The following is a 23,143-nucleotide window of genomic DNA, read 5'->3' as shown; positions in this document are numbered from 1 at the left end:
CCTAGTGGTCTGAATATTGACTTTGATCTCAGGCCCTTCTTATGAATAATTCTTTCTTTTATGAACAAGTCTTAGAAATTGATATATTCTTTCTACAGCTTATTAGCATACCCCTAATATGTTCCCCATGTTGATGATGCTTATTATGCATTAAGATTGAACCAAAAGATAACATGTAACAAATATGAAATTAAATACGAAACAATTAAATATGTGAAATTTAATTAAACAATAATGTATCTTGATGCTAATATTATGTACAATATTCAATTATGTTTCTATATGATAACAACAGCCAAATATATTTAATATGCCATAAACTATTTTTTTTAACAGTTTCACTAATTAATTCTAATTCATTTAATCGTTATGACACACCCCTCACTATTTTCATTGGTTGCACTAATTGCACTGTTTGTCTTCATAACCTGGTTCAAGTATTCCTGACATTACCCTGAAGAAGGCACAGTGATGCCGAAACGTTGGTAAATACCCAATAAATTACTGGGAGTTTATATATGGAGTGTGCGACTCTCTTTATTTTGATAGTTTACAGTTTATTCGCCGTTATTCGCCGTCTGCACCTCCACACAAACTAATCTTTCTGGTTGTGTGCCAGCTCATGCTTTTAATTCCAATCGTATTGCTCACCATATGTCTGCTGCAGAGGGACAAGTGAAGGTCATGAGAAAATTAGTTTCGATCAGACTCCCTACATAAAAAGGTGGAGAACAAGATACAAAGGAAAAGTACTAGTTTTGGCGCAAAAAAATAAGATTGCGTTATTGTCAAAATGTTATGATATATCGTCAAAAATAATATCCCGATATGTACTGTAACTGTATCGATTGTTTTGACCCATCATTATGGAGTGGGTATTTAGACCAGAGTCCCCCATAACACCATGCATAGGATTCTACAGACCCCACTGAGTATTCCCAACACAAATTTTACATCGGCACATATAATACTTTTTTCTCTGTAAACCAATATGTATTTCACACACAGTGTAGTGCATTGTGGGCATTTATTGAACTTTGGAAATATGTTTGAAACCCCCATTTAATGCTAATGTCACTTAAAAATGAACAAGTATGAACCATTGTTGATGTTTTGACAATCCTTGTTCATAAACAATATCATGAATAAATACAGGTTAATGACACTTTTCTACTATTACGTGGGGGACTTTTATTTTTAACGTTTTCCAAAATTCCGTGAACGGATGTACTTTTCAAATGTTGCTGATGAGACGCTGGTCCAGTCTGGGACCTCAAAAACAGCTGGAATCTGGAACTGAGCCTAGAAAATAGTCGAAGACAAAACCTGGGTATTAGCTAACTGAGCTAAAAGGTATTGTAAACGAAAACAATTATTTGTTATAATATTATATATTAAGCTATATGAAATCGTGTTTGTTGAATACTTGTGTCGCTATCTGCATCCCTCTTTTTGATGACCCGATTCGTTTCCAACTGCTCGCTAGCTAACGTTAGCTAAAAGGCTAACCTGCTTGCCTTGAGATGCTGGAGTCGATGGTCATTCCACAGAATGGTGATACTTGCTCAATTAGCTAGCAGTCAGACCTTTTTTTCCCCCGTGTCAAATGTTCACTGCCAATACTGCATGTTAATTAGCTTGCTAGTTAGGCATTTAACGTTTGATGTAATTAACGGTAGCTAGCTATTTGTTTTCCAAATGCCTGCCAGCCAGCCAGCCAGCCATCAAGCTAGCTAGCTAACTAGGGACTTCCTAAAAACACATCACTTCGTACGAAGATATTTTCTTAGCAGGTTCGGTAAATATTTTTTCGCTTACTACAAGCTTCACTCCGTTGATCTACGTGGGTGGAGTGGGATTTTTGTAGTAGGAGACACCTTTTGGTAGTGTGCAACTGCAGCCTGCAATTCTGGGCGTTGCTGCATGTTCAGCAATGCCCCCCGTCGAGCATCCCATTGGCTCCTTCATGAACACCGCCCATCGAGCGCCCGCATTTGTTCCTCAATGACTGCCAAGGTGTCGCCCTAGTCATTGTCGGGCGCCCTAGTCATTGTCCTAGCTAGCTACCCCCCCCCCCCTACCGAAAATTGTAATTTATTTTTAGACTGGTCTAAAGAAGCATGATATGAAGGAAATGTAGTCTATTTCAGAAGAACAGAATAGCTTATGTTAGGTCCTGATCTGACTTTGCCAAATAGCTGTGGGCTACTCTAGTTCATTTAGCAGACAAGATTGGCTTAGAATTCTGTGGCATTATTTTATAGCATGAAGAATGAGAAAAAAGAAGAAACCCAGACACTGCTCTTGATAGTATCACTGCTCTTTAATAAGCTTTACTTATCGTCAATGTTTTCTAGAATACAATTGAAGGATATAATTGGACAAATCTGAATAAAATAGAAAGGATATTTTCTCCAAGCGATTTGAGGGAGTGCGCACATACGGCTATTCTGTGTTGAGCGGTGAACAAAGAAATGGGTGTTGCTGTGTGCTTAATTTAGAGTTAATAATGTACCTTTAGTTGTTCTACAAATGTTGGGCTATATGTTTTGATGTTTAATACATTGTAAGGCTGCATGATGCGACTAATGATGATTTGAAAAAAGTTGCTTGAAATGCATGAGCTCTGCTTTGTTTGTTTTTTGCGCAGGCTGTACACACTTCATCAGTCACTCATTCACAATTTGACAAACACTTGATAATGCCTAGAATTTCACGGCAGCATCCCCTTTGTGTGGCCATAATGCACCCTAAAAGAATCCATGCCTTTTGCAGCCAGTGGCTGTTGTGCCCTTCTCCCTGAGTGATGCGTGCTCGGTAGCACCTCACTAACATGGCTCTCCATCATGTGATCGGATCTTTCTCACAGGTACAAGTGAAGACAGACACATCGGGGACGCAACTGCGGGCGTCCTTATACAATTCCGAGGTGCATATTGAAGATATTGGAAGAACTTTCCACATTTACTTTTCGTCAGCCAACAAGATGAGTAGGCCTAACGGACAGCAAAAGCCCTAGCCCATGTCAATCTGTATCCCCCATAGTACAAAAGTCTACCTATTCTGTGTGAGAGAAACATTTCCAAACATAGTCTGGGATAGTTGCGGGATGCGATAGGTCCTAAATTAATATAACCGCTAGCATCAAAAAACATTAATTACGCAATGTGGCTGACACAACAGATCATAATGTTTAGCTTAAAATGTTGATAAACTATTAGGCTATTTCTTCACATAAGCTCAGCAATGCGCACATGGCAGTAGGCTATAAGCGCAAATGTTCCATTAGTGGGAAAACACCATTCTCAAAAGTGACCGCAAATGCAATTATTGCATGTAATGCTTTTATTTAGGGATGGACCAGTATGACATTTTTTGGCCGATACGGATATCTGATATTTTCCTTGCCGAAAATACCCGATAACCGATATTAACATTTTTTGCTGACTTTTAAGCGTTCTAGTATAGTTGAAACACACACACTGACCAAAAAGTTATTTTGTTGGCATTTACCTATGTCCACATCACCAGTCAAACATAATCAAAACATATTTATTTCACTTACTTGCTGTGCTGTTTCGTTGTTCAGTCATTTCATTCTCAACCAGGATTTCATCATACATGTCAAGCAGTGAAGTTTCAGCTCTGTCTGTCCGTGGCCTCTCTTCCTCGGTGCGCACTGTCACTGTGTCCGTTTCCATCTTGTCCAGCTGTGTATGTAAAATTTCACGTAAACCCCGTTTCTTGTCTGCATCGAAGTAGCGGTCCTTGTACCTAGCATCGAGCATGGTGGCGACACAGTAAAGAGGCTCAGAGAGAGAACCACCTAATCGCTCGTTCACAGCCTCGAGTACTTTTGTAAGTTTTAACCCCACGTCTGTGTCGACAGTATTGTTGAGCAGGCGTTTCAATGCCATGAGAGGGTATCACGTCTGCTGCAGACGCTGTTGATTAGCTTATTTCTCGAGTCAGTTGTTCGAATGGCGCCAGGAGTGTGTTCATGTTTCAAACATGTTCTCAAATGCCATTGAAATGGCAGCAGTGATATGAGAACCAGCATATTCTTGAGCATGCAATACGGCTTTCCTCAGCATGCTCATGGGGCTGACATCGCTGGTTCAAATGTCAGTCTTGACACCTTAGCAAGTAGCATAACGAATTCCATTATCTTTGCGTCAATGGATTTTGCCTTTAGTTGTCTCACATTTTTCTTACACTTTCAAATGACTTGAACTTGTTTAGTTGTTGGAAGTGTACGTATCTTTTTCTGCGTTTTGTTTTGTGTAGCTCTGTATTTTTCGTGGCGTCATTACGTCATCTACTTACGTATGCACGTCAGCTATGACATCGGTTTTGCACATCAGCTTTAAGCTAGACATCGGGCCAATATTGGCATTTTTAGCTAATATCGTCCAATTACGATATATGCTCACCAATTATATTGTGCATCCCTACTTTATGAAATACCATTTTCCACCCCCATGCTAGTGGCTAATGCTTAGAAATGATAATCCCAGATGTTGTGTATCGCTTTGAGCCAATCAGGTTGCAGTCTGTTGTTTACCCAAGACTGAACGTAAGGCGCAACATCAGAAGGTAGCATTCCTAGACATTAGCCACTCTAGCACGGTGGTGAAAATGGTGTTTCATAAAGAAAGTATGCCAGTTTTTCTCTGCCTTCTCCCCGTTATAAAGCTAGTTAAGGAGGAATATGATGCCCCACTGGGGACACGAGTGTATTACTGGGAATGCACATTGAGCCTTGGCTTCCCAGGCTAACCCAGTTTGATTTGATTTGATTTGCTGCTTGTGTATTCATTCATATACATCAGCTAAAAATAGAATGTTATCATGTTTTGGTCACAGAGTAAAAAAGCACATGGCTAGCTAGTTGTCTACAGTAGGTTCTACCATTTCACAATAGCCTATAATCACCTTTTTGGTGGATTCTTGTTGTTTGGTTTACTGTTTGAACAGTCGTTGAGATTATATTTGGTTAGTAATGCAAAATAGGCTACTTTGATGACTAGCCTATAGATCAGATCAAGGAACCAAGCGACAACACTGCCCCCTCAGCTGCGGAAGGAATGTAGTAACACACTCAGGTAGTAAGAGCATGTTGAATGCCGAAGCATATGACCCTTTACTTGACCTCAGCCTAATTCTCCTAACCTGCTACGTAAATTCTATTAACATGTTACGATAAAGTCACTTTCGGTCATAGCTGTATTGAAGTGGCATGTTTTAGGCTATTCCAGCTTGGGAACGGGACATGGCGGTTATTACTAATTACCACAGCCACAAAATCAAAATGGTCTATATTGTAAAAATGTATGAAAACAAACATGATTTTTGGTCTTAATTTAAAGTTAGGGTTAGGCATACAGTTAACAGTGTGGTTAAGGTCAGGCTTAAGATCAGATTTTATGAAGCAACATTTTTGAAATATACAGGGTTTATGACTTTATGTCTGTGGTAACTAGTGACGACCAGATTTAGCCTAGATAGCGTACTAGCCTGGGCAGCCGGTAGTGTGCGCTATAGATAGTGGAGATCCATAGCGCCCATTAGCGGCTTTCCAGGCTATTAGCGGCTGGCCAGGCTATTATCTTGTTTTAAGATGGCGCCGAAGAACATGGCTGTTGTTTTACATTCTCCCAACCAGTTGTGCTATTTTGTTAGTTTTTTTTGCGTTTTGTGTAACTTATTTCTTAACTTATTGTGTACATAATGTTGCTGCTGGCAACATCCGCATCGAACTAAAGGCTGAACTAAAGACCTGCCACTTTCAAGGAGCAGGAGCCTAATCCGGGCGCTAAGAAATCCCGCTATGCCCTCAGATGAACCATCAAACAAGCAACGCGTCAATACAGGATTAAGATTGAATCCTACTACACCGGCTCTGACGCTCGTTGGATGTGGCAGAGAACGGCGCTCAGAACCCAAAACAGCCAGCGGAATATCTGCCATTTTGGAGTCAACAAAGTTAGAAACAACACCATAAATATTCACTTACCTTTGATGATTTTCATCAGATGGCACTCCCAAGAATCCCAGTTCGACAATAAATGACTGATTTGTTCCATCATTTATGTCCAAATAGTCACTTGTTGTTAGCGTGTTCAGCCCAGTCATCCATCTTCATGAGGCGCAGGCACTTCGTCCAGACAAAAACTCGAAATGTTCCGTTACAGTCCTTTAGAAACATGTCAAACGATATATGGAATCAATCTTTAGGATGTGTTTAACATAAAACATCAATAATGTTCCAACCGGAAAATTCCTTTGTCTTCAGAAAAGCACTGGAACGAGAGGTAACTCTGTCGGGAGCGCACGTCATGAGACCAAGGCACTCTGCCAGACCACTGACTCAGAGGTCTCATGAGCCCCTCCTTTATAGTAGAATCCTCCATTCAAGTTTCTAAAGACGATTGACATCTAGTGGAAGCCATAGGAAGTGCAACTTTATCCATATCGCAATGTGTATTTGGTAGGCCAAGTTTTGAAAAACTACAAACCTCAGATGTCCCACTTCCTGGTTGGATTTTTCTCAGGTTTTTGCCTGCCACACATGAGTTCTGTTATACTCACAGACATCATTCAAACAGTTTTAGAAACGTCAGAGTGTTTTCTATCCAATACTAATAATAATATGCATATGTTAGCATCTTGGACATAGTAGGAGGCAGTTCACTCTGGGCACACTATTCATCCAAAAGTGAAAATGCTGCCCCCTATCCCAAAAAGGTTAACATCAACGGGGCTATAGTGGAGCTATAGTGGAGTGGGTTGAGCGTCCACATCACCAACGAACTATCATGGTCCAAACATACCAAGACAGTTGTGAAGAGGGCACGACAAAACCTTTTAAATCTCAGGAGACTTAAAGATTTGGCACGGGTCCCCAGATCCTCAAAAGGTTTTACAGCTGCACCATCGAGAGCATCCTGACCGGTTGCATCACCGCCTGGTATGGCAACTACTCGGCATCTGAATGTAAGGCGCTATAGATGGTAGTGCGAATGGCCCAGTACATTACTGGGGCCAAGCGTCCTGCCATCCAGGACCTATATAATAGGCGGTGTCAGAGAAAAGCCCATAAAATTGTCAGGGACTCCTGTCACTCAAGTCATAGACCGTTTTCTTTGCTACTGCATGGCAAGCGGTACAGGAGTGCCAAGTCTAGGACCAAGAGGCTCCTCAACAGCATCTACCCCCAAGCCATAAGACTGCTGAACAATTCATAAAATCATCACTGAACAATTTACATTGACCCCCCTCCCTCCCTCATTGTTCATTGTCTATGCATAGTCACTTCACCCCCACCTCCATGTACAAATTACCTCGACTAACCTGATCCCGCACACTGACTCAATACCGGTGCCCCCTGTATATAACCTCATTAGTTATCCTTATTGTGTTACTTTTTTTTATTATTACTTTTTATTTTAGTCTACTTGGTAAATATTTTCTTAACTCTTCTTGATCTGCACTGTTGGTTAACCTTTCTTGCACAGGCGTTCCACTAGCGACCCACCTCGACAACATCCGGTGAAATTGCAGAGCGCGAAATTCTAATTACAGAAATTCATTAAAATATTCATGAATTCGTGAAAAAAGCTTAACTTCTTGTTAATCCAGCTGCCAGATTTCAAAAAAGGCTTTACAGCGAAAGCACACCATGCTATTATCTGAGAACAGTGCCCCGCACACAAAAGCATTTAAAAAACAATGTCAACCAGGCAGGTGCGCCACGAAAGTCAGAAATAGAGATTGAAATAAATGCCTTACCTTTGAAGATCTTCTTCTGTTGGCACTCCAAAAGGTCCCAGTTACATCACAAATGGTCCTTTTCTTCGACAAAGTCCTTCTTTATATCCCCAAAAACCCAGTTTAGCTGGCGGACTTCATTCAATAATCGACCGGTTTCCCTCCTTCAAAATGCATACAAAATGAATCCCAAATGTTACCAATCAACTTCTCCAAACAAGTCAAACAACGTTTATAATCAAACCTCATGTACCCTAATATGTAAATAAACAATCAAATTTAAGACGTAGAATCGTTATACAACAAAGAACGCGCTCTCATCCACGGGCATGAAAACACTACAGCCAAAATGGGCGCCACTTAGAAAAACTAAGTGCGGTGAACTGGGGACCTCGATCAGACACTATATCCTCAGGCACCCCGTAGTGCCGGAAGAGGTGCTTAAACAAGGCCTTCGCAGTCTGTAGGGCCGTAGGGAGACCGTGCAGAGGGATGAGACAACCTGACTTAGAGAAACGATCCACAACGACCAGGATCGCGGTGTTACCCTGAGATGTACGATCAGAAAATCCACCGACAGGTGCAACCAAGACCGTTGTGGAACGGGTAAGGGGTGTAGCTTAGTGCCTAGGAACTGGGAACCTTACACTGGGCGCACACAGAGCTGGAGGAAACATGAATCCTCACGTCCTTAGCCAAGGTAGACCACCAGTACCTCCCCCTCAAACAGCGCACTGTCCAACCGATCCCAGGATAATCAGAGGAGGGTGACGTGTGGGCCCAATAGATCAACCGGTCACGAACAGCAGACGATACATACAGACGCCCAGTGGGACACTGGCAGGGAGCGGGCTCTGCACGTAACGCCTGCTCAATGTCCGTGTCCAGCTCCCACACTACGGGCTCCACCAGGCAGGAGGCGTGGAGTATGAGAGTGGGATCCATGGGCCGCACCTCTGTGTCATACAGCCGAGACAATACGTCTGCCTTCACGTTCTGGGAGCCTGGTCTGTAGTAAAGGGTAAATGGGTGAAAAACATGGCCCATCTTGCCTGGCGAGGTATCAGTCTCCTCACCGCCCGGATGTACTCCAGATTACGGTGGTCAGTCCAGATGGGAAAAGGGTGTCTAGCCCCAACAAGCCAATGTCTCCACACCTTCAAGGTTCCCCGCGTCATAGTTTCGCTCTGCTGGGCTGAACTTGTTCGAGAAGAAGGCACAGGGGCGGCGCTTCGGTGGCTTACCCGAGCCCTGAGAGAGCACAACTCCTATCCCAGCCTCGGATGCGTCCATCTCCACTATGAACGCCAAAGAGGGATCTGGATGGGCCAGCACGGGAGCCGAGGTGAACATAGCCCTCAGGTGACTCAACTGACCTCTGCAAGCGTACCGAGCCCCCCTTCAGCAGTGAGGTAATGGGAGCCACTACCTGACTAAAACCCTGGATAAACCTACGGTAGTAGTTGGCAAACCCTAAGAACCGCTGCACCTCCTTTACCGTGGTTGGAGTCGGCCAATTACACACAGCTGAAATGCGGTTACTAGAGCGAGAGCCAAATCGGCATGTTCAGGGGGAATGCGCATGGTGGAGACCTGGTCTGGACTCTCCATCGTAGTAGCACCAACGGAAACCCCTAAACACCTCCCCGAGCACTCTCGCGACTACCCCGTGAGAGCCCTCTGTGGCCAAGAAACAGTGGGGTTATGACAAGCTAACCAGGGTAGGCCTAGCACCAGGGGAAATGCAGGAGAGTCAATAAGGAAGAGACTAATTCTCTCCTTGTGACCCCCCTGCGTCACCATGCACAGAGGAGCGGTGACCTCCCTAATCAACCCTGACCCTAATGGTCGACTATCTAAGGCGTGAATGGGGAAGGGCACAGCCACGGGAACAATGGGTGAACGCTCTATCAATAAAATTCCCAGCCGCGCCTGAATCGATGAGCGCCTTATGCTGGGAATGCGGGGAAAACTCAGGGAAAGTGACATACACAAACATATGTACAACAGAGGGCTCTGGGTCAGAATGGTGCCGGCTCACCTGGGGTAGCGCCAGAGCCAATATACTGGTTAACTATTATGCATATAGCAACAAAGGGAAAGGTGCCAATTCTACAGGACACTGAAGATTGTTTCAGAACTGCGGACAGTGACCATATCCAAAATAATATTTGATTTATTAGTGTAGCACCATTATTTTTACACAATACAACCATATACAATTTCAGTATCACATGTCTTACAGTGATGGGCTTTGCCATCCCCGCAGCCTCCGCAATAGATTAGTCCATTGAGACATTGAAAAAGTAATCATATTTGCGACTGCTTGACTAAAGAAATCTGTCGACCAACAGCCTATCGACCAATCAATCGACCAGTCAACTAAATGGGGTCAACCCTAAACACTGCACAGCTAGTCACATTACGTTGAACAGTCTAAGTAAGTCACCTAAAGGATTTAGCCTGTAGACATTGATCAGCTTTGTTGGGTGACTTTTGGATCGAGACAGTTCAAACAGCCACTCTAGGTCATAGAAACTTGGTCATCACAGATTTGCAGGAAGTGGCCTATAGTCAATAGTGTGTCCCAAATGGCATCCTATTGCCTATATAGTACCCTATGGGCCCTGGTCAAAAGTAGTGCACGCAATATGGAAAAGGGTGCTATTTAAGACACGGTCCAGATCTATAAATCACAAAGCTGTCTTTACTTAGGCTGTAAATGAATGTGGAATGCTAATATCAGGCTTTATCAAACAGGTTGCTTCTCACTAGGGTGTCAAGAATAATGCTGACTGAAGATGGATGCTCCTGAGTACTTGGATTTGGATGAGATTGACTTCACTGATGATTCAGTGGTGAGTAAAAGTCCAAAACTCAGGTTGTTCTACAGTAAATAGTTACACACCATCTGGCTATGCCAGGGGATGTAACATAGTCTATGGGGCAGTTTCCTGGACACAGATTAAACCTAATCTCCATTGAGTTTGCTTTTTGGTCCAGGACTAGTCTTAATCTGTGTCGTCTGGGGAAACCACCTCTATATGGAGTACTTTCTAGGCTACAGTTGGCTAAATTAATATTTCAATGTAATAAGCACTTATAGACAAACATGTTGACGGTCTCTTCCCTGTAAAAGTATTCTGTGACATCCTTGAAGAACATTCCAGAGCTGTCCAGAAGAAACGATGGTCAGGGAGAAGAAAGACAAGGTGTGGCCTGTAGGCTATTATTGCAAATGTATTTTTTTTTAAATGAATGTCTTATTATTTTGTAGCACTACAGGTAGCCTAAATGGCAGATAGAAACGTTTTTGTTTTATTTTACCATCTTTAGCCCCAGCCATCAACTGGAGCCGTGGTGTGTCGTCACATAGTGGCGGTGGAATCAAGCCGACCGGCATCGCCGACGTCCACAGCAAATTCCGGCCTGTGAAGAGGGTCTCGCCACTCAAACATCAACCGGAGACCTCTGACAACGAGAGTGACAACGAGGCTCAGGCTCACAATGGGGAAGGCAGCAGCAAAGAAGAAGCCTCAGACAAAACAGCTGCAGCCTGCGAAGGCCAGGGATTTAAAGCCAAGAGCCTGGGAACCGGAGGAGCTCTTTTTGGGGAGCTGGAGCACTACGACCTGGACATGGATGAGATACTGGACGTGCCTTACATTAAATCCAGCCAACATGTCTCTACTCTTCCCAGAGTTCCCCATGACAAAAGGACGGTGGGTGGCGGTGGCAACGCCAGTGACAGGTGCCATGGCGTTAAGACCTCCACACTTACCCACCCTGAGAGCCTTGCAAGTGTCACCCAGTACTGTATGCTTTCGCCCGTCAAATGGTCTGATATGAGGAAGTTGAAATCTCTGGACCCGGACAATCACCGGCCACCCGCTGGGGGCTATGACCACTCCACACCAGGATCACTTAGCAGTTCCTCTGCCTCAGACATGGATAAACTTTTAGCCAACAGGGCCTACCCAGAGACACAGGCACACAAGACAGGGGCTGACACCCCTGGGAGCAGCCAGGCTTTGATGTTCCCCCTCCAGGGCTGTGCTGGGTCTAGGCAGGACAGCAGTAAGACCTGGAACGGTACAAGACTGCACGGAGAGTGTGATGACGAGACCAAGAAATCCCAGAACATCATCAATATCATCCGAGAGGGGCAGATCTCTCTGTTGGTAAGTCAACAGTATGGGGAAAAGCCATACAATATAGTTGTAGGCTATATGAACAATACCATTTTGTATCAGCAACTCACTGAGTGTTATTCCTGGTGTTCTCTGTCCATAGCCTCACCTGGCCGCTGATAACCTGGAGCTGATCCAGGACGAGGAGGGGAACAACCTGCTCCACATCTCTGCGTCCCAGGGCCACGCTGACTGCCTGCAGCACCTCACCTCCCTCATGGGAGAGGACTGCCTCAACGAGCGCAACAACCACCAGCTTACACCTGCTGGGCTCGGGGTGAAGGTGAGTGAGGGGTTAGAGGACGGGTGAGAGATTGGGTCAGGGCCTCTAGAAAACTTAACTTGTGGACATTGCGAGTCAACCATGTCCAATGATGTCCACCTACCATGTCAACCAAGGCAGACGTCTAGGTTTCATTCTAAATGGCACCCTATGGGCCCTAGTCTAAAGTACTGCGCTATATAGTGAAAAGGGTGCTATTTGGAACAACTAGAGTTGGTTGTTAGTTAAGACCTTGATATTCCTGTGGGGAAAGATGACACCATGTCTCCGGCTGTGCAAGTCTGGGTTTTGGATACTTATCTGTATTTTTCTCATTTACCCTCTTTCATTCCTTGTCTTCAATAAAAGAGGACACTGTCTATATCAAACTGATCTACAGAATAACTTGTGCATGTTTGTGTGCGTGCAGAATGGCCATTTGGAGTGTGTGCGCTGGATGGTGAGTGAGACGGAGGCCATCGCCGAGCTAAGCTGTAGCCGAGAGCACCCCAGTCTCATCCACTACGCAGCCCGCTACGGACAGGTATGGGAGACGCACACCATTTTATAACCCTATCAGTGAGGAAATCTAACTATTAGAATTAGAACTATTAGAATTTTAGCAACCATGAAATGGCGGAGCGATTTCTGCGTAGTGCATCTTTTAAGTGTGGAAATTAGAGGTCGACCGATTATGACTTTTCAACGCCGATACCGATTATTGGAGGACCAAAAAAGCCGATGCCGATTTAAATAAAATATGTAAAAGTACACCGTTTGAGTTCCTTGCTCAGAACATGAGAACATATGAAAGTTGGTGGTTCCTTTTAACATGAGACTTCAATATTCCAAGGTAAGAGGTTTTAGGTTGTAGTTAATATAGTATTTATAGGACCATTTCTCTCTATACCATTTGTATTTCATTAACCTTTGACTATGGGATGTTCTTATAGCCACTATAGTATTGCCAGTGTAACAGTATAGCTTCCGTCCCTCTCCTCACCCCTACCTGGGCTCGAACCAGGAACACATCGACACCAGCCACACTCGAAGCAGCGTTACCCATCGCTCCACAAAAGCCGCGAGGGAAATAACTACTCCAAGTCTGAGCGAGTGACGTTTGAAACACTATTAGCGCACACCCAGCTAACTAGCTAGCCATTTCACATCGGTTACACCAGCCATTAGGCTGATAGGCTTGAAGTCATAAACAGCGCTGTGCTTGCAAAGAGCTGCTGGCAAAACACACGACAGTGCTGTTTGAATGAATGCTTATGAGCCTGCTGCTGCCTACCATCGCTCAGTCAGACTGCTTTATCAAATCATAGACTTAATTATAACATAATAACACACAGAAATACGAGCCTTTGGTCATTAATATGGTCGAATCCAGAAACTATCATTTCGAAAACAAAACGTTTATTATTTCAGTGAAATACTTAACCGTTCTGTATTTGATCTAACGGGTGGCATCCCTAAGTCTAAATATTCTTGTTACATTGCACAACCTTCAATGTTATGTCATAATTACGTAAAGTTCTGGCAAATTAGTTCGCAATGAGCCAGGCTGCCCAAACTGTTGCATATACACTGACTCTGCGTGCAATAAACGCAAGAGAAATGACACAATTTCAGCTGGTTAATATTGCCTGCTAACCTTGATTTCTTTTAGCTAAATATGCAGGTTTAAAAATATTTACTTCTTTGTATTGATTTTAAGAAAGGCATTGGTGTTTATGGTTAGGTACAGTCGTCCAACGATTGTGCTTTTTTCACAAATGCGCTTTTGTTAAATCATCCCCCAGCGTTGCATCGATTATATGCAACACAGGACACGCTAGATAAACTAGTAATATCATCAACCATGTGTAGTTATAACTAGTGATTATGTTTGATTGATTTGTTTTTTATAAGATAAGTTTAATGCTAGCTAGCAACTTACCTTGGCTTCTACTGCATTCGTGTAACAGGCAGGCTCCTCGTGGAGTGCAATGAGAGGCAGGTGGTTAGAGCGTTGGACTAGTTAACTGTAAGGATGCAAGATTGGATCCCCCGAGCTGACAAGGTGAAAATCTGTCATTCTGCCCCTGAACGAGGCAGTTAACCCACCGTTCCTAGGCCATCATTGAAAATAAGAATGTGTTCTTAACTGACTTGCCTAGTTAAATAAAGGTATAAAATTAAATAATAAAAAACTGCAAAATCGTCGCCCAAAAATACTGATTTCCGATTGTTATGAAAACTTGAAATCAGCCCTAATTAATCGGCCATTCCGATTAATCGGTCGACCTCTAGTGTAAATATATACAGTATATTGCAGTGTGGTCACCACTGCAGCATTTCTGTTACCGCAATATCTATCCACACTTAGTATTATATAGTATGACTTTTGAATCCCATTTTCTTTAATCTTTTTTAGTGTATATTTTGTCCTTTTGGATGTTCATGATCTCTCTTTTAGGAAAAGGTTCTGCTGTGGCTGCTCCAATTCATGCAAGAGCAAGCCATTTCTCTGGACGAAGTGGACCAGTACGGAAACAGTGCAGTGCATGTAGCTGCTCAGTACGGCCATCTCACTTGCATTCAGGTATGTATCCTTCTGTGGCTGTTGGAAAAGCATGGCGCCTTCGAACAAGGTATGGTAGTTGGTGCTAGGCGCACCGGTTTATGTCAAGAACTGAAATGCTGCTGGGTTTTTCACACAACTATTTGCCGTGTGCTTCAAGAATGTTATTTTTGAAGATATTGATTCTTTGGCACCCCAAAGAATATATATATATATATATACAGTGGGGCAAAAAAGTATTTAGTCAGCCACCAATTGTGCAAGTTCTCCCACTTAAAAATATGTGAGAGGCCTGTAATTTTCATCATAGGCACACTTCAACTATGACAGACAAAATGAGAAAAAAAATCCAGAAAATCACATTGTAGGATTTTTTATGAATTTATTTGCAAATTATGGTGGAAAATAAGCATTTGGTCACCTACAAACAAGCAAGATTTCTGGCTCTCACAGACCTGTAACTTCTTCTTTAAGAGGCTCCTCTGTCCTCCACTTGTTACCTGTATTAATGGCACCTGTTTGAACTTGTTATCAGTATAAAAGACACCTGTCCACAACCTCAAACAGTCACACTCCAAACTCCACTATGGCCAAGACCAAAGAGCTGTCAAAGGGCACCAGAAACAAAATTGTAGACCTGCACCAGGCTGGGAAGACTGAATCTGCAATAGGTAAGCAGCTTGGTTTGAAGAAATCAACTGTGGGAGCAATTATTAGGAAATGGAAGACCACTGATAATCTCCCTCGATCTGGGGCTCCACGCAAGATCTCACCCCGTGGGGTCAAAATGATAAAAAAAACCACACGAGGGGACCTAGTGAATGACCTGCAGAGAGCTGGGACCAAAGTAACAAAGCCTACCATCAGTAACACTACGCCGCTAGGGACTCAAATCCTGCAGTGCCAGACGTGTCCCCCTGCTTAAGCCGGTACATGTCAAGGCCCGTCTGAAGTTTGCTAGAGAGCATTTGGATGATCCAGAAGAAGATTGGGAGAATGTCATATGTTCAGATGAAACAGAAATAGAACTTTTTGAAAAAACTCAACTCGTCGTGTTTGGAGGACAAAGAATGCTGAGTTGCATCCAAAGAACACCATACCTACTGTGAAGCATGTGGGTGGAAACATCATGCTTTGGGGCTGTTTTTCTGCAAAGGGACCAGGACGACTGATCCGTGTAAAGGAAAGAATGAATGGGGCCATGTATCGTGAGATTTTGAGTGAAAACCTCCTTCCATCAGCAAGGGCATTGAAGATGAAACGTGGCTGGGTCTTTCAGCATGACAATGATCCCAAACACACCGCCCGTGCAACGAAGGAGTGGCTTCGTAAGAAGCATTTCAAGGTCCTGGAGTGGCCTAGCCAGTCTCCAGATCTCAACCCCATAGAAAATCTTTGGAGGGAGTTGAAAGTCCGTGTTGCCCAGCAACAGCCCCAAAACATCACTGCTCTAGAGGAGATCTGCATGGAGGAATGTGCCAAAATACCAGCAACGGTGTGTGAAAACCTTGTGAAGACTTACAGAAAACGTTTGACCTCTGTCATTGCCAACAAAGGGTAAATAACAAAGTATTGAGATAAACTTTTGTTATTGACCAAATACTTATTTTCCACCATAATTTGCAAATAAAATCATAAAAAATCCTACAATGTGATTTTCTGGATTTTTTTACTCATTTTGTCTGTCATTGTTGAAGTGTACCTATGATGAACATTACAGGCCTCTTCTCATCTTTTTAAGTGGGAGAACTTGCACAATTGGTGGCTGACCAAATACTTTTTTGCCCCACTGTATACATACTGAACAGAAATATAAATGCAACATGCAACAATTTCAAAGAAATGTATCCACTAGGCCATAGTCCATGGATTTCACATGACTGGGCTGGGTAGCACAGCCATTGGTGGGCCTGGGAGGGCATAGGCCAGGAGATGCTAAATATATTGATGTTAATTAATGTTCAATTACCGTGAGACCGGAAGTTATTTGCTTGACAATCACCGGCTGCTAACATTTTGTGACTGCCGTTATGTCGTTATTAAAGATTGAAAAAAGCAAGGGGCCTAAACAGCTACTCTGGGGAATTCCTGACTCTATCTGGATTATGTTTGAGAGGCTTCCATTAAAGAACAACCTCTGTGTTCTGTTAGTCAAGTAACTCTTTATCCACATTATAGCAGGGGGTGTAAAGCAATAACACATACGTTTTTCCAGCAGCAGAATGATCGATAATGTTAACAACATGTCAACACCTCTAACAAGACATCACCCACAATCATTTTATCAATTTCTCTCAGCCAATCATCAGTCATTTGTGTAAGTGCTGTGCTTGTTGCGTGTCCTTCCCTATAAGTGTGCTGAAAGTCTGTTGTCAATTTGTGTACTGTGAAATAGCATTGTATCTGGTCAAACACAATTTTTTCCAGAAGTTTACTACGGGTTGGTAACAGGCTGATTGGTCAGCTATTTGAGCCAGTAAAGGGGGCTTTACTATTTTTGGGTAGCAGAATGACTTTAGCTTCCCTCCAGGCCTGAGGGAACACATTTTCTAGTAGGCTTAAATTAAAGATGTGGCAATATCGTCAGCTATGATCCTCAGTAATTTTCCATCCAGATTGTCAGACACCGGTGGCTTGTCATTGTTGATGGACAACAATACTTTTTTCACCTCTTCCACAATGACTTTATGGAGTTCAAAAATATAATTCTTGTCTTTCATAATTTGGTCCGATATACTCGGATGTGTAGTGGTCAGCATTTGTTGCTGGTATGTCATCCCCAAGTTTGCTTATCTTGCCAATGGAAAAAGTAATTAAAGTAGTTGGCAATATCAGTGGTCTTTGTGATGAATGAGCCATCTGATTCAATGATGGTGCCGAGTTGGCTTCTTTTTTTTTTTTTCATTTAAGGTGCCCCAAAGCTTTTTACTATCATTTTTTTAATATAATTTTTCTTTGTTTCATAAGTTTATTTTTATTTACTTTAGTCACATGATTTCTTAATTTGTAGTACATTTGCCAACCAGACTTATTTGCCATACTTTTGCCTCATCCCTCTCAACCATACATTTTTTTAATTCCTCTTTGGTCCAAGAGGATCGAACAGTTTTTACAGTCATTTTATTACTGGATGCATGCTTATTAGTAACTGGAATAAGCAATGTTGTAAATGTGTCAAGTGCAGCGTTTGCTTGTTCCTGGCTTGCTGAATCAACAGCAGGAAACAAATCAGGAGTAATATATCCGCTCATTCTATTGTGCCCTTGTCTATAAAAGAGAGGATCTGTACTTTAGACTGTGCTTTTACAAAATAGAATGAGGATGCGGGCCGGCTGTTGATTCAGCAAGCCAGACGTATCAAAGTACGGTCGGTGACCACATTAACTATGTTTCAGAGAGACAAGCTGGGCCTAGGAAACATTGAAAACATTGTTTTACTTTGTTTCTGCACTTCTATGTACGTTAGATAATACAGATTTCATTTGCATGTTTTGTTGTTAAACTAAGTTGTTTTAGAGGAAGAATACTGGACAGTAAGGACATTTGTAAATGTACTTTTTGGATGTTTGCCCATCCGTTTGCACTAAATGCTTTCTGTACCATTTTCTTGAACAGCTATTCATTATTTTGGTAAGGCTTCAATGCCATTTCAGACACTACTAACAGCCGATAGGTCTTTGTTTGGAGCTCCTACTACATGAACTGACAAAGCAGCATGTCTTTCTTTCCTCAGACCCTGGTGGAGTACGGCTCCAACGTCACCGTGCAGAACCAGGGCGGCGAGAGGCCTTCCCAGAGCGCCGAACGGCAGGGCCACACCACCTGCGCCCGCTACCTGGTGGTGGTGGAGACGTGCATGTCGCTGGCCTCCCAGGTGGTCAAGCTCACCAAGCAGCTCAACGAGTGAGTGGGAGGTTCCTGTCTGACTCTTTTGATCTGTCCCAAAAAGCATCCTATTGCATACATAGTGCACTACTTTTGAACAGAGGCCTATGGGTCCTGGTCAAAAGGAGTTATCTATATAGGGAGCAGGGTGTTATTCAGGATGCGGCCTTTAACTCACCTCAGATTACTTGTGTTGTCTGAACTTACTCCCTATTCCCTATATAGTACTATTAGCAGAGTTCTGGATTTGAGTCACATGACTTGGACTCGAGTCTCAAATTTGATGACTTGAGACTCAACTTAATAGAAAAGAAAATAACTTAATACTTGATTTGGACTCTCAAGACTTGAGACTGATGACTTGAAATTATCCGGCCAGGTTTTGTAACATTTTGTCACTCATTGTGGCACAGAGTCTCCGCGGATCACTCTCCATGCAGTCAGAGACAGTAGCCACAGCATCGCCTTAGCAAAAAAGGCAACAGATTGGCTAGTGAAATGCACACTCGACCCTCACACCCTCAACACAGGTCGGGTGAGCTAGCGAACAGATTGCTGATTTGCTGTACAGGTGCAGCGCAAACATGAAATGGTAGTGAGAGAGGATTGCCATAATAAATAAATATGCATCTCCCCAAAGAATTGGTGATCAAGAATATTAACTGCAGACAGCCTAGTGGTTAAGAACGTTGGGCCAGTAACAGAAAGGTTGTTGGTTTGAGTCCTCGAGCTGACTAGGTGAAAAATCTGTCTGCCCTTGAGCAAGGCACTTAACCCAAATTGCTCCTGTAAGTCGCTCTGGATAAGTGCATCTGTTAAGTAATTAAAATGTAAATGAAACTTCACCAGCAATGGGGCATCAAGGAACAATTAATAGCATAGGTTTACTGGTCTTTTGGTATGTCAAAATTGCTTAAAATTTAAAGTTTACTTATGAATCTTACATTTGGAATTTGATGTTAAAATTCATTATTACTGTGGCGCAATTCTCGACAGAGAGCTTTGTTTTCTTGTTGAAATGGTTGCTGTTACTTTCACATGTTTTAAATGCATACATGGTAAATCTATATTTAATCTAATCTGACAATAATTGCTAGCGTTTCATCATTCCATGCCCGTACTATTTATTGCAACACTTGGACTTTTCTGTTTGATACGATACATTTTAATTTAACATTTCTTACACTCTGAGGCAGCGCAAGGTTTATTGTTCACATGAGCGTTTGTGAGACTCATGTGGTGGAAGTTCTGTTTATTTAATTCAATGTATCGTTTCTCATATTTCCCTGTTTATGTCGGAGTTCCGTGTTTCTGTGTCCTATGTCTCTGTCATTCTGGTTGCGCCCACCTCAGTGCCTATTCTAGGCTACGTGGACTGTGTGCCACACTTTGGAGTCAGTACGTTGCACAATAGAGAATTATTGTTCCATGTATGAATGTTGATTGTTAATATTATTAATAATCAATAAGTCTGATGAAGACGTATGTACCATTGTTACAACACTTGTTACTCGAATAATAGGGACTTGGTCTCACCTCTGGCTATCAGTGCACTTTGTGCTGGTCAGAAGTAGTGCACTACATGGGGAATAGGGTGCCATTTGGGATGCACATAAACCTAGTCTTTACACCAATGTGGATAAAAATAAATAATCATTTCTTTAAAAGGGTGTAATAACCGCAGTATTTCAGAAAATGTACATTTTTAGCATGCAAACTTCTTCTATACAGCGTTTTGGAAATGGAGATGCACTGAGGATTTTCTGGAGGTTAATTTTTATGAATCAATGTTTTAAAAATGAAGATTTCCTTAGCTGGTTAATTTACCTTGAATGCATGTCAGTGTTATCATTATATATTGTTCCAAAAAATTTCAGACAAGCAACAAAGACGAATGCTCTACAGAATCAAGTTCAGCTACACCTGGATCCCTTAAAAGCAGAGGGAACTTTGCCACGATCGCCCAGGTCTGATCTTCCACCACATACTGTACTGTACACCATTCACCGTCTACACATTGATTACAAGCACGTACATGTAAATTAAATATATCCAAATCAGTCATTTCTGTCTTTTTGATGATCAGCTCCCATGTCCCGTCTGTGGAGGCGTGGCCTGAGATGACCCTGACCGCAGAGGGGACCCCCGGGGATGGCCACTGGATCCTGAGGCAGAGGAGCGTCGACTCAGACACTGTCCTGCGCCAACTACTGGGTAAAGACATCTCAGACAAGGTGTGCACCAAGGAGAAGCTGTCCCTGGAGTTCCAGGAGGGCTCCAAAGCGGGGCCTCCTAGTCTGAACGGGGCCAACCCTGGGCCCCTGCGCAGGATGGGGGTGGTGGAAAGACGGGAGCTGAAGCTGGCCAGACTCAAGCAGATCATGCAGCGCTCTCTCAGCGAGTCTGACTCGGACACCTACCCCCCTGAAGAGGCCAAACATGGCCCCCCCCCAGGGGTGCGCCTAGAGAGACCCAGCCACCTGCCCATTGCAGAGAGCGAGGAACCTGTCGGCAGCCTGCATCTGGGCATGAAGAAGCACACCTCGACCACCGAGCACAAGTCAGCTTTCGCCCTCAGCACCTCCAAGTCCATGGATGGATACCCCTCGCCCACATCGGACAAAAGCGAGCTTGACGCTGACGGGAAACCGGAGGCCGGTGGAGATTTCCCCGACTACAACAATGGACAAAAGATCACGACGAGCCCCAAAAGTGCACTCAAATCGCCTACCTCTCGAAGGAAGACCTCCCAGAACCTGAAACTGAGGGTGACCTTTGATGAGCAGGTGGTTCACAAGACGGGGCCACCAGAGAGTGAGCCGCCCAAGGGTGCCCACAGTAAAGAAGGAGCCGGAGGTAGGACTCCCACAGGGTCTGAGACGGTGAAGCGCCCGTTCGGGACATTCCGCTCCCTAATGGAATCACTGAGTGGAAATCAGAACAGCAACAATAATAATGTCCAAACCTCTCCCTCTGTCAAACAGTCAAGCTGTGGTGTGTCCCAGGGCTCGCCTGGCAGGAAAACTGAGGTTAAAACCAGTCCATGTGGGCACTCCAAGGGCAAGAGCAAAGCTAGTGCTGTTTAGGGGCCTTTTTTTTTTTTTTTTAAAGGACACAATAAAAAGCATTGTACTTTCTCTCACAGTATTTGATCAACTTGACAATTTATCTGTAACTGAAGTGTCCTCTGAAGTATCCAATACAATTGTATTAGAGTATGTATACTTATGCACACACAGTTATACCATTGGAAAAACAACCTGTGGTTTTTCTCATGCACTTAATGTGCACTAGCACAAAGCATATACACTGAATTAAAAATATAAACGCAGCATGCAACAATTTCAAAGATTTTACTGAGTTACTGTTCTTATAAGGAAATCACTCAATTGAAATGAATTCATTTGGCACTAATCTATGAATTTCACATGACTGGGAATAGAGCTATGCATCTGTTGGTCACGGATACCTTAAAAAAAAGGGTAGGGGCGTGGATCTGGTTTAACCACAATTTGCCTCATGCAGTGTGACATCTCCTTCACATAGAGTTGCTCAGGCAGTTGATTGTAGCCTGTGGAATGTTGTCCAACTCCTCTTCAATGGCTGTGCTAAGTTGCTGGAAATTGGCGGGACATGGAACATGCTGTCGATCCAGTGCATCCGAAACATGCTAAATGAGTGACATGTCTGGTGAGTATGCAGACTATGGAAGAACTGGGACAGCTTCCAGGAATTGTGTACAGATCCTTGCGACATGGGGCTGTTCATTATCATGCTGAAACATGAGGTGATGGCAGTGGATGAATGGCACGACAATGGGCCTTTTTGTGCATGTGGAACATTTCTGGGATCTTTTATTTCAGCTGATGAAACATGAGACCAACACTACATTTTGCGTTTATATTTTAGTTCAGTGTATTTGCAACCACTGTATATATTTAAAGCTTCCTTCACATCACTTCTAGTCATTCGTAGTTTCATTATCTATGCAGTGGTTGGTTATTGCCAATATTTGAGTTCCTGTCTGTATCAGTGACATGTATTGATGAGAGGTTTGAATGCAGTGATTCAATATAACCACACTTCGAGAATGAGGACACGTGTCCTTTTCTAATTATGATAGCATTGTTAGGGCTCTGGTGGAATATAAATGGTTGATCATGTTTTTTGTTCTTATCTTTGGTGTAACACATATTTGACAAAATGTCAAACGATGAATTTGACACTTCCTTCAGTACAAATGCAATAGTTGCTCTAGTCTATGTGCGGTGTTAAACCTAAAGTGTATTTTACATTTTGTAAAAGAGTTGTTAGGTTTTGTATGCACAAAGACGGAATTAACCAAATGTTGATGATGCTTTGCACCCTCCCACTAGTTACGACAAACTCCGAGCTGAAATAAACCATTACTTGTCTTCTGTCTCCTGTTTGTCTGTATGATTCTGTGGATTCAAAACAAGTCTGAAATTG

At 43.0% G+C, this 23,143-nt stretch overlaps 1 protein-coding gene and 1 long non-coding RNA gene across 5 annotated transcripts; one reads left to right on the top strand and one right to left on the bottom strand.

Annotated features, from left to right (window-relative positions):
- Nucleotides 1–1,010: 1,010 nt before the first annotated feature.
- On the bottom strand, nt 1,011–1,930 carry LOC109884580 (uncharacterized). Its single transcript, XR_004205978.1, has 2 exons — nt 1,427–1,930; nt 1,011–1,302 (listed from the first exon to the last, which is right to left on the bottom strand). It is a non-coding gene; the product is annotated as an uncharacterized LOC109884580 (long non-coding RNA).
- Nucleotides 1,239–23,095, top strand: sncaip (synuclein, alpha interacting protein). 4 transcript variants are annotated; one of them, XM_020476531.2, is made up of 10 exons: nt 1,239–1,353; nt 10,531–10,628; nt 10,910–10,982; nt 11,107–11,951; nt 12,064–12,243; nt 12,653–12,766; nt 14,684–14,809; nt 18,522–18,691; nt 20,551–20,640; nt 20,760–23,095. In XM_020476531.2, the coding sequence occupies exons 2-10, from the start codon at nt 10,572–10,574 to the stop codon at nt 21,757–21,759; spliced, it is 2,655 nt and encodes an 884-aa protein (XP_020332120.2). In that variant the 5' UTR covers nt 1,239–1,353; nt 10,531–10,571; the 3' UTR covers nt 21,760–23,095. The 4 variants fall into 4 exon arrangements, with proteins under 4 accessions (XP_020332120.2, XP_031663775.1, XP_031663780.1 ...); XM_031807915.1 differs by having other exon boundaries at nt 1,250–1,353; nt 10,931–10,982; XM_031807920.1 differs by having other exon boundaries at nt 1,261–1,353; nt 10,546–10,628; nt 10,931–10,982.
- The last annotated feature ends 48 nt before the right edge of the window (nt 23,096–23,143 follow it).

Source organism: Oncorhynchus kisutch, linkage group LG3 (assembly GCF_002021735.2).
Source record: "Oncorhynchus kisutch isolate 150728-3 linkage group LG3, Okis_V2, whole genome shotgun sequence".
Lineage (NCBI taxonomy): Eukaryota > Metazoa > Chordata > Actinopteri > Salmoniformes > Salmonidae > Oncorhynchus > Oncorhynchus kisutch.
Note: the sequence above shows the minus strand (reverse complement) of the source record. Positions and strands in the feature narration are given on the sequence as shown.